Here is an 18,278-nt window from a genome sequence, read left to right as displayed (position 1 = left end):
CCCCCCCCACAGAATCGTTAGGGTTGGAAGGGTTGGACCTCTGGAGATCATCCAGTCCAACTCCCCCTGCCAAGGCAGGTGACACAGGAACGTGTCCAGGTGGGTTTGGAATGTCTCCAGAGAGGGAGACTCCACGACCTCTCTGGGCAGCCTGTTCCAGTGCTCTGACACCCTCAATGTAGAGAAGTTCTTCTGCATGTTGAGGTGAAACTTGTGCTTTAGTCTTGTGGTTTTGGTTAGTATTTTGTGATTTAGCTTTCCTTCCTCCCCCCTCCAACATTTTTCAGGCTGCTCTACACTTCTCCAAAAGAATCTGGAACGGACGAGCTAAGAAAGCAAAACTTGACAAATGTCCATCTACAAACGGCTCTTTCCTAATCCTTCAAATGCTCCCTGCCAATTTTCTTCTTCTCCTCTAGAGAGAAAAACAAATCAAGAAAACATTACGCAAGTGTCACTTCGCTGGTATTGATAGATACTTGCAAACCAATCGGTCTGCCAATTTGAGTAGTAACGCAACTGCCTTTGTTCAACTTCCCTTCACGCAAAAACCCCGAAGCAGCTGTTGTGTAATGCTTTACTTCTGTCAATCTTAAGTTTTTCTTAAAATTTGTTTAGGTATCAGACATCTGCAAGACACAGGTTGACACACTGACAACAATAATGTGACTTGTCTGATAAACAGAAGTAAGACCATGCATTATGTCTACTTTCTCACTCATCTTAGTACTTTTTTTTATCAAATTCTCTTCTGTCACACTGAGCTGCAGCTGGACATACTTAACCTTGGGCACCCTCTGTTGTGGACAAGCAAGTAAGTTCAGTATTGCCTTATCGGTACTGGTTAGAGAAATTCTCAATAAATGCAACGAGGAGCTTAAAAAAGACCATCTCACCTCTGAGAACAAAACAAGCCCAAATTCCCACACTGATTCACACAGCAGGATCTATCCAGGTAGAGGGAGTGGACCAACACTGCCTCTCCTTACATTTCCAGCTGAAACACACTCCAGGTGCCTGGCCTACAGGAAAGTTTTTTATCAAACCAATTCTGCAGAGATGAAGATAAAATTTTAAAAAGAAAGCACTCACATGAAAAAAATCTCCAGGTGTTTACTCTGAAACAAGTAACTATTGTATAAGAGCCATTGTGCCATGTTAGTACAGGTACGGACACATAAATATATTTGGCTACAAGGACCTATCAAGCTACAGCTTATCAGCACATCTCTGTAACCACACGTATTAGCGCACTCAGTCCGCTGCAATGAGAAGGTTAAATATGTTAGTCTAAACCTTAGCAGAGATGGTAAATTTCAGGTTTATTTTGCAGTAAGGGTGGGTTGCTTTGGTTCAACCAACAAGTGGTGAATTGCGAAGCCACTGCTGAAACATTAATCACTTTGCCTATTCCCTTTGGCACTCAACAGTCCTTTGGGTTCAATCAGGACAAGCCCCTCTTGGACATCCAGAGTTTAAACATTTTTCTAACGAGTTATTCTGAGATTAAGCTCTTCTTAAACCAAAGGAGATACAAAACAGCAGATAGAAGCTGTGGATCTCCCAAACCTTAACAAATAAAATGAGTTTTTCTGTTTAGACTCAGCGGGTTAAACAAGGCTGGAGCACCAAGTTTACTGTGTGTCATCTATCCCATAATGGCCTATTTTGACAAGCTTCCACTTCCTGGCTGCAGTGCTGTCTGAGGTGACACCCCAGCAGCAGGACTGAGGCTACATCAATTCACAGGGCTGTTTGTGCTGCTGTACCTCAAACCTGCAGATATTTTCAAATGTTACACTCCATTAAAAAAATGCAGGTTTTAACATATCAGGTAATGGGTCACCTGACAAGTTTAAGTATGTTAGCACAAACAAGACAAGTTGTAATTTAATAATAGCTGGTTAAAATAATAATATTAAATTACTCTCAGTACTTTTCCCTGCTGTTCATGTGATCCAAGATGCAAGCTAACAGGTATGAAGCCATATTAGCTGGCCCCCTTCTTCCCCAGAGTTTTGAACAGAGATGCATTTTCCATCACATCAGAGGCGAGATTTAGTTCTTTTACTGTAAAAGAACATTAATTGCCATGAAAATCTTAGGAAGGACAAAGTGTAATTTTACTACAGCACAGTCAGACATGGTCCAAACACCAGTCATGTTGACACCACACAAACTACCCCTAAGTTGCACTCAGTGGGATTCCACAAGGAGCTAAAGGAACAACTTGAGCAGCAGTTCTAACTGAAGCTGATCCCACCCCACCCCTCTTCTTCCCAGCCTCCAAACTGTTCCTGTTCACCTGTATGTTGGATCATGTTGTGAACCAGACACACGGACTGATCCTGCTACAGGGTAACCCAGCAAGAAGCAGCAGGGCTGGACACCAAGAAAAGGCAAAGCAATTCTGTCTGCAGCAATTCCCTGCCCCGATTCACACGCCTCCACAAACGCGTGTCGCCGGGATGGCAAGGCAGGAACTGTTTAATGCCAATGCCTCTGCCAAGAAAATGTACATGGGGAAAATGGGATCAGTCGCCTCTGCTAAGACAGACTTCTTTTTTTTGGTAAGCAACAGAAGTGATAGATTTAATGATTAAGATAAAAACTTATGTCTATACATATGGTAGACTGTTTTTTTCCAAGCTCAAATCGATTAACTCAAGGATACAGCTCTTGAGTTAATCAAGACACATTGAGTGAACCACACAGTATCTCTTTGTATTAGGCCCTATTTACAATTCCTAACTTTTGGAGAATGTTTCTTCACAGCAACCAAGAGAAATTCAGAAACACATAAGTCACCACTTCCAACATTCCAATCAGAATTTCAGGTGCAACACATATGCAAATAAGAGACATGGGCTTCACACCAGAAGTATTACTAGGTTACTCTTGCTAGGTCATACATCTGATTTGTTACTTCATTCATTTTACAACATACAAAGATGGATATATTAAGAGCACAAAAATGTGTTTCTCTGTCTTAAACATTTGCTTCTTCCTAACTTCTGCTGATCTATGTCTAAGATCATCAATGGATTGTTAAGAATATTATAATATAATCACAACAACTTGAGATTAAGTATCAAGCTACAAAAGGACAACAAGCAGAAAAGGAAATGCAAATAATTTTCCTTAGTGTGGCAATCCTACTGAAATGTAAAGGTATTTTACCTTCGTACCCCTTTATGCTTCCATGCTTCATAGAAACTTGAACCACCCTCTCCTGTTTACAGTTTCTCTGTAAATTCCACTTTCTATGCCAAAGGATTAAACAGAAGACGACTGACTTCTTTTTTATTGCATTTGAAGGGGTATGGAAGCCCTTAGTTTCTAACCTGTACTAAGTCTCTAGAGATAGATTCCATTGCTAGAAGTAAGAAATAAAAACAAAAATTAAGGTTCCAAACCAGTTCCAAATGGTGTATTTCCTCTTCCCTGCTCTCTTCTCTTGTGAGCATGAACCAGATCATATCTGGACCCCAGGAAAGGTTGGCAGCATGTCACACAGCCAAGAAACACATTTGGTGTATTAACTACATGCCCACATTAACATACTATGATAAATTTGATTTAAAGCCATTACATCTAAGATGTCATATCTAGCAAGCTTGCTTTTAGAAATAAAATCTGAACAGTAATGTAAGTTAGGTAATTGAAATAGCTTTCCACATAGAAAACATCAAATTCTGTCTCTTATTATGGCTTTGACTGACAAGTTTTGGCAAATAAAACTGAAAAGGCTCAAGGTGTCCTTCTTCCCTGATGTCTTTCCATGCTTCAGCCAAAGGCTACTGTCCCAGTGACAGAGATGGCAGAATAGTTCACTTCAAGGCAAAGCCTACTACTACATTTGATTGACTGATGAATATGAATTTGAGGTAAAAACCCTTCAGAACAAGCCTCAGTGTCCCCTTTTGCCTCTATGGCTGATATTTACCTGCAGAGCATCAGCACAAATCTCACAAGGGAGCTTGAACTCACAAAATGCCACCACTATCCAGTGCTACGAGGCAAATGGCAATATCAATGGAGAAGCATAGGCTATAGCAGGTTAAAAAGCATTTCAAAACCAAAATATTTGAAAGAAAAAAATATAGGTCTTCAAATCTTGCATTACCTCTGGGAATCAGATTTCCTTAGTCACCTCTTTGGTTTTCCAACAGAGCTATTTTACCTGGCATTGAAGTAGCACAGCACGTGGTGCTTTCTTAGAGAAACACTGCACAAGAGACAGAGTCTCATGACCCGTGTGTTTTACACCATTGCTGAGTGCTGTCAGGGGTAAACTCTGTTACATAACTAAAATGATAATGTAGTATCCCTTAGAATCACAGAATAGTTTGGGTTGGAGAGACCTTAAAGATCACCCATTTCCAACCCCCCTGCCATGGGCAGGGACACCTTCCACTAGGCCAGGTTGCTCAGAGCTCCCTCCAGCCTGGCCTTGAATGTTTCTAGGGATGGGGCTCTCACCACCTCTCTGGGTAGCCTGTTCCAGTGTCTCACCACCCTCACTGTAAAGGATTTCTTCCTAACATCTAATCTAAACCTGCCCTCTGTCATTTTGAAGGCATTCCCCTTTGTCCTATCACTGCAGTTCCTGAAGAAAATTTTCTTTATGAGAAAAAGAAATAAAGAGGTGAGCGAATTAATTCAGAAAGGACTAAAAACCAATATGGATGAAAAGACCACAAGAAGAAAAGAAGATGCAAAAAGAGAAGAGGTAGCACACAGACAATAACTAAACACTCTCAAGCCATTAAAAAATGACTCATTGCTACTGACATGCATTGTTAGCTGCTAGCACAGGCAGGACAAAACTGTTTTCAACAGTGCATGATGGAAATCCAATGAGAAAATAAATTCTGACATATTTGCTTTAAAGTAATCAAAATAGCCCTACCCTTTTCTAGAAGATAAACTTTCAAAATATACTCTTTAAAAAGAAAATCTGGAGTGCCAAGTGACACATTTCTGACAAAAAACAATCCCAACATAGTAAGGAAGAAATAATTTATTTAGAATATGGGGAATCACACAGATTAATAGATAAAGCAAGTATCAAGTGACAAAGGGAATAAGGAATGCAGACAATGAAACAAAGAGATTTAGTAAATTTTTTTCTTTCAAGAACTAATACACAAAACCACCTACAAAATAAAGGTTATTACACATCATTCACTGTGTAAAAGCAATGGGTACCACATAAATAATGGACATGACCATGAGAAGGCTTGCTCACAGAACAGGATCATACAATAACTCAAGTTGAAAAAGACCTCAGGGGTCAGCTAGTCCAACCTCCTGCTCTAAGCAGGTCAGAGTCAGTTCCCAAAATGGTTTACAAACATTTTGAAGTTCAATTCCTTGTTTACATAGCTGTGCAATTATACACAGTGCTGAAATCTGATGGGGGGACCCTATTTGAAATAAATTACGTCAAGTACAGAGAACAGAGATCAGGGCATAAAGGTGATACTCAGATGGCCTAAATCACACCTAAACACCTTTGTCTGGTATTTCCTACTAGATGGCCCTTGCTCAGACCCAACTTCATCAAAACTGCATTTCAGAGATACCTCCCTCTCTCTTCTGACTAAGCATAAAGACTTCAGCAGAATTTGAGTACACTTACTCCTCCTATTCATGAGTAAGCTCCTTTAAAATAGTAAAATAAATATAATTATTCCTTTAAAGCTTTTAAAGAAAACAATTCAGACAGAAACTAGACCATCACAGTACTCCTAGAAAATAAACCTGGGTGGTATGACTACAGGAGTGAGAATTCAGTCTCTGCCCTGTCCCCAAGGCCCATTACTAATAGCTGTTATGGAATATGCTCCCACACCACATGACGTGGTCATTGTATATTCCCCAGGTTCAGCTCAGGCTACATATTGGGTGACAAAAAGGAAAAAAAAAAAAGAAAAAGAGAGAGAGAGTAAAAAGCCAGAAAAACTCAACAACTTCATCTAACAACATTTACAGTCTTCAGATAAAAGCCTGCTAACCAATGCCTATCACAATACTTTCCCAAATTCTAACTACACAAGGAAAACAGTGCACTTGAGAAGACACAGGATAGCTGAGAGCTGAAGCTTCAACTCAACAAGTTTAAACATGTCCAAGACAGTTATGACTTCGCTTTTTCTAAGTGTGAGCACGTTAACTAAGTATAGACAAGAAAATCTCATTGGTCTAAAAAAAAGGCTTTAAAATAACATGGTCAAGCTAACAATTTAAAAACAGGTTCTTTTTGCCTATCAAGACAGTCTAAAGCAAGTAAAATAAAAAGAGACACACGAATCGAAAAAAGTAAACTGAAAATATTCCTAAACAAATATTTATTTACATTAAGTTATCAGTAATTTAAAACCCCCACTGACAGCGTCTGGTTAACGAGCCTTGAGATCAAGATTTTCTGCTTGTCCATAAAGTAGGTTCACACACAAACAGTACTTTCTCTGTTCTGTTCTACCACCACAGCCTTGTCTGAGAAGACCACATATAGAGCACACAAAATATGAGGCAATTTACCAAGCTTTTGTATTTATTCTTTACCAACAAATATATTGGTAACAAATTAATGTATCTCCAAGCTGTTCACGGCACACCACAGGACAAAGGATGCTCTCCCATTCCCTCACAGAAAGAGGCAACAGCATAGTCAGCTATGAGACAGCACTTACTGCTACGTGAAAGACCTTAGGGATAATTTCTTTAAATAATCTTGCTTACAGATCACTTATTTCTTGAGTTACCCTCCCATTTCTGGGCCCACTTGTCTCCTAAAGGGTTTCTGAAAGACACTGGCAGAAAAATAAATTAGAATTCCTGCTGAATCTGTTTTGCACTTTCAGTTGTATAACTCTCTAGCAGGATGCCTGATGCAGGGTTAATTACGCAAAACGTGAACCTGGAAACATTGTGTGTCAGAAGTAGCACTGAAAGCCAGCATTTCCCAGAGCCTCATGGCTTGTACATCCCATCTCCTCTGCTCCCTCTAGAGCAATTCTGCTGTGAGCTGTTCTGCCTAAACTTGCATCCCTACGGGTTAGAGAACGTTAACTGTGGCACAGTGTTTGCCCAGGAGGCTGAAAGTAAAACAGATGATAATTCTATCAGATTCACTGAATTCCTCCTTAAAAAAAAAAAAAAAACAAAACCAAAACAAAAACACCGGTTATAGTTACACCAGTAAATTAAACTTAGTTGGTGATGTTGGCCTTGAGGCCGACTAGCACTGAGCAGCCTCCATCCATGCTATCTAATTCCCGAACTCCCACACAAAGCAGCCACATGCAAACTACGCTGGGAACAATGTGTGGCCCACACGAAACCTTGGGCCAGCCTTGAGAACTGTTTGGCAAAGTGGTGGCAGGTCTGGGGCAAAGCTGCCCGAGCGACCGCTGGAATCATCTGACAATGGGGACAACAGTGACCAGTGACTCCAAACATCCCCTGTCGGTTTTCTCACAAGCACAGATAAGAAGCCAAGTGCTCCAGGTGCCAGAACACTATTGCTGGCTACAGCCCTGCCACTCATCAATACAAAACACAAGCAACAGCCATGAATTAGCCCGATTTACAAATGGCAAAATTTAAGGAAACTGAAATGAGCAGCAATTTTTATTTTGAATTTTATTTCAAAATTCCCTTTCCCGAGCCTTTCCTCACAATGGAAAGCATCTGGCCCATTTCTAAGTGAAGTTCTAGTCTCATGCGGTTCAGTGGACCACAGTAAGAAAAAAAATACTCACTTGCTTTTATTACAAGGAGGGGAAAAAACAGAGAAGGAAAAAAGTTGGAGCAGAAATGAACACATAAGCAACAGAGAATGAGAACTAGGGAATAAGGAACTGGAAAGGCTGGGAGAGAAAAATTTGGGGAAGCTGGTAAGTCTTTGGAATCAGCTAACAGAAGCTTTCAGAGCACGTATCTTGAGGGTAAGAGGAGGCCTTCATCATCCATACGTTTAATAGAAAACCAAAATAACAGAACAAACAGCCCAACATGTTTGTGAAAACGCTGAGGACAACTGTTTCACAAAGTTGAGGGTGCCAGAAGAGCAGTTACTTCACACTTCACTCTATTAGGGCAGGCTCCATTTTAAACATCTCAATGTGTACAGTGATTTGGCTGGAAGTGGTAACAAGAAGCACTCGCTGTGCCAAGGAAGGGGGAAAGTGAGAGCAGTACAGAAAGGAGAACAAATTTTTATCTTCAATTAACTGAAATAAGAAAAGCAAATTTAAACAAACTCTTTGAACTTGCTACTAGAATCCCTTGAGACTGCGATTTAAAGGAGGACTGGCAGTTATTGTACTGGAATTTGCACAATGGCAAACTATTCCAAAGCAGGGGAGAGATAGGAAATGTAGTATGAACAATACGGACTGCATCAAAAGCAGCCAGTAATAAGGGTCTGAAACTAGAAAGAATCATATTAGGAATGGAAACAAGGGCATTTTAATGAATATAAAGGAACAGTATAAATTGTCAGGGATAAAAATCAGAGGAGATAAAAGCACAGCATGCAGTATTACCACTGTGCAATATAAAAGGCAAACAAAGTTTCAGAAATATTTTAGAAGTAAGAAGAAAAACACAAAAGTCTGTACAAACAGCGTTAAAAAAGAACAAACGGGTAACAAAACAGGCTCAAATGCCACTTTCTGTATTTCAGCCTTCATAAAACAGATTTATTGTAGCTAAAAACTGATTTTGTTGCTAGGCTAAATAATCAGGGAAATTCAAGTGAGCAGGACTGGAAGGATTTCACACAATGCTTTAGAAACAGACAGGAGTAATCTCTAAGCTATGAACGATCATCTTCCCTAATACAGTCCTGCTGAAAATGCCCTGAGAGAGGCTGGCAACAAAGAGCTACAGCACTCAAAGAGTATTTATTTGCAAATTCTTTTCAATCAAGGTGGGAGAACACCACGAGAAAGTCCCTTGCTCCAGGACCTGCATGTGGATATTCACACACGCAGAAGAGCAGCATATGACACATGGCTGAGGCTGTGAATATTTTAGAGGACAAGATCCTAACAAAAATCATCCTGATAAATTGAAGAGTGGTTCACATCAGCCAAGTGAAACTTAATAAAGATTAGCAATCTTTCAAAGGATAAATCAGGTAAATCAATATCATATTGCTAATAGAGGTTAAGCTTGTTCAGTGCAGAACAAAGGAGACAACCTCCTCATAAATAAAAGTTTATGATAAAAATTGTTTTCCATTTCAGCAGTGGAGTCTTAACTGTGAGTAATACAAGACAAAAGTAGCTTAATCAGCAGTAAAGAATATTTATTTTATACTTTACAAAATTAGTTACTGAAACCAATTGCCTGGAGATACAGGGGAAATTGCACTCACTAAATACTTCAAAAACAAGTTGTGGAACCACTTGTCAGAAATGGTACAGACACACAACACAGAAGGATGAGCAAGATCACCCTGAAGTCTTTTTTGGCTGTACAGTTCCATTTATCTGTGGTGATTTAGGAAAACCAAACATTAATTTTATTTAAAAGAATTTCATTGTGCTTCTGAACTCCACACTCCAGGAAAAAAAAACCAACAAAATTATTCACATTCTATGAAATGGCTTACTAATCTCCCAATTTTTAAAACGGAATTGCTCCTCTATTAATAACGATATGGAGCCACCCTATCCTGTTTTGTTGAGAAAACAGTCCCTAAGAACAGGCAGAGTCTTCACTCCAAGCCAAGACAGGAGGGTAGACACCATTATTGGAATATCCCTGGTTCCATGAACCCTGGGATATTCCAGAAGTCATTCTGGATTAGCTAAGGCTTCCACGTGGCACTCCCAAAGAGTCACCTAAGAGGTCAGCAAATGTTTAGTGGCAGAGACAGCACATTTGGACCACAGCTTTGCTACCAAAAATTCCTATTGTCTTATTGTGCCATTCAAGTGACTCAAGTGCATATGCTCCAAGGAAAATAAAAATATAATAGGCAAAATAAAAAATTGGTGAATTTTCCTAAAGCTGATTTCTTTTTTCCTGATTGCCTAATTAAAACTGGTTTTGGCAAGAATTTATTTTCAGTAATGATGCAGCAGAAGAGAAAAAGGCCTCTTTTTCTCCCCCTGCTCAATGCCAAAAGTCTGGGGGGGAGGCATCCTAGTTTGGTAGGGCTTCCAAGAGTTTCTTCAAGAAAAGCAATTAGAATGTTGATAAATACAGCACTGAAAATCAGTAATTATAAGTTCATGTTGGAATGGCTGGCAATAGGATTTGGTGCATGTGGGATTTAATAAAAATACTTCCAAAAAATGTGAAAGGAAAGAATATTCTGAAAGAAGCAAGATCTTGTGTGATTTTATTATAATGGCTATATATTGATACCCTTGTAGGAAGGAGCTTTTAGAATACCAGAAACTATTGCTAACATAAAATGTTTTACTTACACTGTTATTTTAGGGTACTTTGAATATTCCATTTAAGAATGATTCTGAGGATCAAAGTGAGAACTGAAATTTCTTATTTAATCAATGCCAATGTCTGGGGCAAGAGAGATGAGAACAACCCCTCTGTCTATATGCTGTGAAGAACCCTCTCAACATTATTTATTTTTTTAAACAACCAGCAGGCTGTAAAAATCTCAATCTCCTGAAACAGCTGCTATATTGAAGAACTCAAAGGAGTCAGCCTGAGAACCAAACACCCTCCAACTTCAGGCAACCAAGGCTCTACCTTCTCAGGCACCGCTTCAGGCTGGCAGCGCAGCCCAGAGCCGCAGCTCTGCCTCTCCACAGCCTGGCCCTTGCTGTGGCCTCCTCCCTCGTGCTATCACAAACACGTTTCTTTGCCAGGTTAGTCCTAACCCAGCTCAGTTTCCCAACGCAGCTCACCACAAACGCCTGGGTCAGCACAGGGGACAGAACAAACAGCTGGTAGGGGAGGGAGGGCAGCGCTGCTGCTCCTTTTCACCGCCAGAACCAGCCTGAGATTTATGGGGCTTGGGGAAAGTAACCACCTGATGTGCTCCATACACTCACTGCCTATGTTTCTCTAAGTAATGACTTTTCTAGATTTTTAAGGGGTTTCCTACTTCTTTTTATTTGCTTTCAAAAGCACCAATGCTATTAGAAGACCTTACTCAATGTAGTTCTTGAAGCAAGTGCCCAAACTTATTTTGACTAACTAAGGAATGGCCATCCTTCTAGTGAAAACAAACAAACAAACAAAATGCAGAACTCAATGCAAGTTACTAGCAAAAAGTACTTGGTGCAGTAAAATCTTACTTCTCTGTATTTATGCAGACTATATGAATCATGCAGATCGCATGAATTGGTGATCAAATATATTAAACACAGAAAGAGAAAATTTATTTCCCGAAGTTCTTGGTTGCTTAATTATTTAGCAGTTAATAACATTTTAGTGTACCTATGACAGCATTTCTTAAAAAGTTAATTCCATAGCCTCACTGTACAATAACGTAAGGGAGCAACCACCAGTGATGGATAAGGAAACTGTTTTCCCTACTAATACATGACCTTGCTACTCCCCCAATATTGCTGTGGGACAGCTGGGCCAAGGAGTTAAAAAACAACTCCACCCTGAGAAAGGGAGAGCCTACCTATTCTCAGCTGCCTTGGAAAACCATCTCTCAACTAAAATTACAGCAAAGAATAGAAATGTCCATTTCCAATTACTTATCTTATGTAAGAACAATGACAAGAAGTTAGTAGGAGTTGAACATGCTAACAAGAAAAAAAATCCACGAGCAAAGCCAAGAAAATTGAACTGTTTTATTGTTTTAAACCAGGAAAAAGTCTCCTGTGTCACTGCACGCAGGATGAAGAGATGTCTGGTGTGTAGATGGCTCAGAGAGCAGCATCCAGGAGACTGGGCCAAGGCATGCCCTATGATCAATATGATGAGATTTTGCCATCACGCTTGATATGTCACGATACTGTCCAATAGCTCTTGAAGGTTCTCTCACCAAAAGTGAAGTTCAACAGGTCATCAAATACAAACATTAACAAACTAACCACTGCTATGTCAAAAAAAAAAAGGTCTCAATTCTTCACAGCAAGTCCAGTCTGTTTCAAACCGTGTATCTATTTCCAACATTAAGCCTAACTTCACTCACCCTCAAGACACAAGTGAAGACACCGCACGAATCCACATTTTAACAGTTTTGAGAACGTGGCAAAACAGTTCAGTAAAGCCCATCCATCACACAAGTCCTTACCAAGAACTGAAAATCTAAAGATTAATGCAGGTATCATTTACCCCCGAGCAAAACAGCACTGTGAGCAGTTTAAGCCAGGCTCCTATGCAAGAACTACCTAAGGCAGGTGGGGAATTGCTTGGTAATTGGAACGTGGGGGAAGAAGTCATGTAACATGGCCTGCCAAAGAAAATGGCACAAGGCTCCCCCGGGACCCTGCTCCACGTAGCTCAGCCCCGTTCTGCAAGGGACTGGAAAGGCCTTCAAAGAGCCAACGTCACGTCACGAAGCCTCACCTCCTCACTGTGTGATCCAGTATGTACCTCCTGGCTTTTGGCCAAACAGTTTGATACACGTGGCTTGTACAGGCCACTGTTTGCTTTAATACTTTAACCCTTATCTGTACAACAGTTGTACAGAGCTCGTCCATCCAAAGACCTCGGTCCTGCCAGGCAGCAAATGACCTTCCCTAACTACGATCGTGTGCTTAGGAACATTTTTGTTCTACAACGCAATATAAACTTTATATTTGCAAGTGTTAAATTTTGAAGTGAGAAAAGGGCAGGCAAGTAAAGACACAGATATAACATAGAAGGTGTCTGATGAACTAAAGAAACACAGCTGAACTATAAAGCTCCAACCAACACATTAACATTCTTTTGAAAAGCGTATGTATCTTTAAATACTGGCCTACCCAATGCAAATGCAACTAAAGTGATAATAAAAACTCTCAAATAATCATTTTCTGGCAAAAACGATACGCTTAAGGCTCCTCAGAACTATCTGCATGTGTGAAATCGATGGCCTTTGCAAACCCACTGCAGCGTACGTTGGCCAAAGTAATGAAAAAGTAGGATGGAAATTAAAACACGGATAATTAAAAATAAACACACAAAATGCTTTCCACAAATTTCATGCTTTTTGAAATCATCATCCTATGCTGTTTTGAACCGCATGCATTTGCAAAAATAATTTGTAACATACATCAAAGATCGATGGATGCTGAAAATAAAATTTAAAGTGAGCTTAGACACTGAACTACAAAGTGACTGTTACCAGGGTTGCAATCCTGGAGACTTCTGCTACTAAATTTTTCTAAGAAGCTACATCTGTTGGTGCTGCTTATAACCTGTAGAGATTAATAAAGCTCTAGTACTTAAAATAGATTAAAAGAAATGTTTGCTGCACCTGTACAATACTATTCTGATACATCTTCATGAGTAACCAGCTGTTCATACAATGACAATATAGTTGAAACAGAACTCTTCCCCTACAACTTCTTTTTGATCACATTCCTATGCTTCAGGTCCATACCCTGGAACTTCAGCTATAATCCAAGTACAGGATTAAAGTTTTGAAGATTTCAGGCCATACAATGAGATGGCACCTAATTATTCCCATTTTTCCCATACAATACCAGCAAGAGCTCTCTTTTGACCTTGCATCTGAAAGCTTCTTTCTTCTCCATCATGTCCTAGCTTCAGTAATGCAACTTTATCCTCTTTTTTTGACTTTCATAAGTGCAATCTCTCTGCCTTTTAAATTTGTTTGTAAGGTGATACTACAAAAACATTTTCCTCATTCACTGCTTTGATGATAGTTCTGCGTGTTCTTCCTTCTTCCTGATGATCCATATCACGAACAGCCAACTTGCTCTCAATTTCAGGGCTCTGCACAGCCTGTTCTTGCTCCACCTCTCCAATTGGAACCACTGTTCTGTACAGATACCCCGTTGTCACAATGCAAAGGAGAAAATACGGGTGTTGGTCTGGCACTTCAGGCAGGAAACAAGCTATCTGTGAAAAACCTCGGGGTGACAATGTTACCCTCCTCTAAATACATCCTCCAAGTCGGATGCCTATGAATCATTCCCCGATGCTGAGATAGCCAGGGTACTTGAACTTCTGCATGTTCTTTTGCTCACAGCATTCTCACAGCTCCCTCCTGCTTTCCCAATACATTTCTTACATTTACATGCTGTCTTATCTTTACATTTAAATTAAGAAATTGTTTGTGCAGAAGCTATCTTCACGTATGCATTTGTACTGCCTGTAGTAAAATGGTGCCCTGGCCTCTAGGCACAATTACAATATAAATAATAAAAATGAACTGTTCACCTAAGATCAACTCTCCTGACAATGCTATCATGAAGCTACATCCTTCAAACAGTGATAAAATGCTGTTCCAGCATCACATTCTACCATCTGTGCCTCTCCAGGTACTAATGGCACTGATTGCCAGTTCATCACCTACAGGAAGCCTCCACAGTTCCCTGTATCTATCTGTGTCCACAGCACCACTGGAGTTTTTCCTGATAACCAGATAAAACACAGAATGAGAGAGACATGGGCAGCACTGTCCTACTGAAGAACCCTGTGCTCCCTTAACGTAAGCCTACTTCTGGGAAGAGTTGAGAATCCTTGGCATCTCACAGGAGCAGATTTGAGGCAGTTTTCCGTCTGTCTGCTTAAACTCATTAAATTTACTTAAAAACATGGCCTTCAAGAGGGTGAAACACCAACCTACAGCACTCTCCAATATGGCATCGTTCTTTAATGGAAGCATCCATAGCCGAGGAATTATTCTATTCTGAGTTTGCCAGTTTAATGCAGGGCTCTTCATTTTATCATTACTTAGACTGCACTTAGACTGAACATTCAGTGGAACATTTCCTATAATGGGATAAAGCAGTTGAACAATTTGACTGGCTAATAGTGATTTAGACATGTGATTACAGTACAGAAAATGGTCTGACATATGCTCTTTTATCTGGTTTACATGAAGCACATTAATCCAACTGGAGAGCACAGAAGTGAAAAGGAAGACAAGACAAGTCATAAGAAGAAGATAGAAAATATTTTTACTTAACTTATTTCCACATTTGATAGGCTAGTTGTAATCAGTATTTTGTAAATAGCAAAACTTACAAAATAAAACCATTTTCTCCCCAAAATGGATGCAACTAAAAAAGACCCATTTATACCTACACCATGAAAGTTAGAAAATAACTACTTTTTATAAAATCCTGGTTTCAAAAGCATTTATGACTTTTTCATAATGCCTTTACCAACAGTACAGGATTTCCACAAAGATGCAGCAGGACACTGAGCACCACACCAGCCAGGAACAATCAGAGGGTGAAGAAAAAGAGTATTGATTCATTTCAATTTTTGTCTCAGCTAATTTAATTTCCAGCTCTTACACAAACACTCATGTCAGCATAACTCCATATTTTTACAGGAAAATTTTATTTCCTCCTAAAACTAGACAACAACATTCCTATGACAACACAAACCTAACTGAAGACAAGGAATTACCTCTTTAGCACCCACTTTTCCTCAAGAGGGTGTACACAACCTCAAACTGGCCTAACAAAATATGCCAATTTTCACAAATTACAATATTTAGGTTCTTTGCGCAGACTGGTACATTTCAGTCGCATTTTTCTTCCAAAAAACTCCTTTAAAATAAAACATTGAAAGGTTTCCTATGTAAGGTTTGGATTCTGTACGTAGAAATAAAACCCAAGTATATAAAACTAAGCTTAAAGGAGATGAATCCAAGAACTTTACTGCTCGTACATGTTTGCCAACTACTTTCAATGAAAATTTTTATCAAGTGAATAGGTAAGAAAATGAAAAGAGGGAGCTGCAACCAATGCACCTTCTCCAAAACCAGGTGGGACATGAGAATCTTTGAAGGGAAACTTTCATCAACGACAACAGCAAAAAAATAAAAAAAATCCATGTATCCCAAAAGCAATACTAATTCTGTCTATAATATATACATGTAAAAACAAATGGAGGAAAGCATAGCCTTTGCACGTGTTTAGGTCCAGCCCAGTAGAATCCCCTTGTCATGTTTTGGACTTCCACTGTGACCTTATCGTCGGACTTGACCTTAAAGGTCTTTTCCAACCGGAACGATTCCAACACGGAAACTGGCAATGAGGTCTGGGGTGGGCTTTCAGGGAAGCGCCAGGAATTCACCAGGACAAACACACTTGGGGGTGTCAAACCGAGCGCGTCCCTCAAAACAAAGGGAACAACCTCTGAACCCCGAGGCTCGCACAGACCCCGCAGCGCAGAGGCTGTTTCGGTCACATCACGACGCTCCCTTCTCCAAACGTGCTGCCCAGCTTTCCCCATTACCGCTGCCATCAGCTATGCCATGGCAAGCTCCATCCTACTCAAAAATAACCCGCGGGGGAGCGCAGCCAGCGCGCCAGCGGCGCTCCCCGGGAAGCCTCTCGCGGAGCCCGGCCTGGCCCCGCACCTCGGGCACCCACAGCGGGGCCACCCCCGGTCCACCCCACGGCGCTTGGCACTGCGGGATCCCCGCCCGGGGCTGCGGGAGCGGGGCGGCCCCTCGGGAGCGGCCCGACGGGGCGGGGGGAGCGCCGGGGCTGAGGGAGCGCCCGCGCCCCCGGCGGGGAGAGGCCGCGGTGAAGGGAGATGTGCCAGCGCCGGGGAAACCAGGCTCCCCCCGCCATCATCCTCCTCCTCCTCCACCCCCTCCCTCCGTGTGTTTGTTGTGCTTCGGCACCGTCCCGCCGGCGCGTCCCCTCGGAGCGGCGGCCGCTGACAGCTCCCCCCGCGCCGCCCAGAAACTCCTGCCTCAACTTTGCGTGTGTGCGCGGGGAGGGGAGGGTGCGGGGGTGTCCTCCCCGCCACCCGCCGAGAACCGTGCTTTTCCTTCCAAAAAAAAAAAAAAAAAAGAGGGAGGGGGCATAACAAGGGGGGAAAAGCGCCGAGGAAACACCGTCAAAGCATAGGGAGCACCCAGGGCGACGCTGAAAGCAGCCGCCGAGCGTCCTGGAAGGGAACGGACCCAAAAAGGAGAAGGGGGAAGGTGCAATAGCAAGGGGGGAAAGGAGGAAGAGGGTGAAGGGGGAAGAGCTAAAGAGAAACTCCGAAGAAGGAGGAGAAGAAAGGAATAGGGACGGTGAAAGAAAAGTGGGAAAGGGAGAGCAGGCGGAGGAAGACAAAGGTGAAAAAGGAGGAGGAGGAGGGGAAAGTGCAAAGGGGAGAGGAGGAGAAGAAAGAAGGGCCCTTCTCAAAATGGCATTAGGCAGAGGGAGGGGGCGACGAGCAGCGAGTCTCCACTGACAGCTCTGCCTGCGCCTGGCCGCCTGCCCCGGCCCCTCTCTGCCTCGCACACACAAACGCTGAACTTACTTCTTTCTGGCTCTCTGGAAAGGGGAAGCGCCATCTTTGCGAGGCCGGCCCCTAGGTCTTTTGTCTGTGGCTGCTGCTGCTGGGGGGGGAGCTCCAGGCTCGGGGGGCTGCTGCTGCTGCTGCTGCTGAGGCGGCTCCACCACCGCCACCACCAGACTCTTGTCCTCCGTTGACATCCTAGTCAGCAGGACGAGAGAGACACATGGATGATGATGATGAGGATGAAGATGAGGATGGTGATGGGGATCCCGATGCTCCTCCTGCTCCCGCGGCTCCTCTCCTCCTCACCTCCGCCTCCTCCACCTCCGCCTCGCATCGCTGGCCTCAGCCGCCGCCGACCAGCACAGGTAGCAGGGGGAGCAGCATGGGGAGAGCGGGAGGAGGAGGAGGGGAGCGGGGGGGGGGGGGGGGGGGGGGGGGTGCGAAGAGAAAGCGCAGAGGAAGGAAGGAAGGGTCTCACACACAATAACCCCCTCCCCGGCTCGGCGGGGTCTGTCGTGGGGCTGGGGGAGGTGAGGAGAGCGAGCGAGCGAGCGAGCGAGCGACAGAGGCGGCTGGTCCCGCCGCTGGGCGCCCCCGCTCAGAGGCCCCGGGCGCTGGCGGCGGCTCCGGCTGCGGCGCTGCCCGGCTGCGGCGGCCGCCGCTTCATTGTACCCTGGCCCTGCGCCCTCCCCCCGCGCAGAGCCCCCGGGGGCGGAGGAGGAGCGGGCGGCGGCGGCGGAGGCGGCGGGGGCCGAGGCCGAGCGGAGGAAGTTTTGACAGCTCCAGCTGTTGTGTGTGTGTGTCGAGGGGCTGAGTCCGGCCGGGCTCCGCGTCCCCTTCCCAGCCGGGCCGGGAGCAGGAAGTTTAACTTTGGGGGAAAAGAAGGAGGAGGAAGGGTG

The 18,278-nt window shown here is 42.8% G+C and overlaps 1 protein-coding gene across 9 annotated transcripts in view; it reads right to left on the bottom strand.

Moving 5' to 3' along the window:
• The window catches only part of KMT2C (lysine methyltransferase 2C), a 198,749-nt gene extending 180,931 nt beyond the window's left edge, over window positions 1–17,818 (bottom strand). For all 9 annotated transcript variants that reach the window (XM_027686911.1, XM_027686912.1, XM_027686913.1 and 6 more), the window contains exons 1-2: window positions 17,686–17,818; window positions 17,398–17,574 (exon numbers count right to left, since the gene is read on the bottom strand). In XM_027686911.1, coding sequence (XP_027542712.1) covers window positions 17,398–17,573 — 176 coding nt within the window. In that variant the 5' untranslated portion in view covers window position 17,574; window positions 17,686–17,818. The remainder of the gene's footprint in view (window positions 1–17,397; window positions 17,575–17,685) is intronic.
• Between the last annotated feature and the right edge of the window lie 460 nt (window positions 17,819–18,278).

This window comes from Neopelma chrysocephalum, unplaced genomic scaffold, assembly GCF_003984885.1.
Source record: "Neopelma chrysocephalum unplaced genomic scaffold, ASM398488v2 Primary Assembly neopelma1_72, whole genome shotgun sequence".
In the NCBI taxonomy this organism is placed as follows: Eukaryota; Metazoa; Chordata; class Aves; order Passeriformes; family Pipridae; genus Neopelma; species Neopelma chrysocephalum.
Note: the sequence above shows the minus strand (reverse complement) of the source record. Positions and strands in the feature narration are given on the sequence as shown.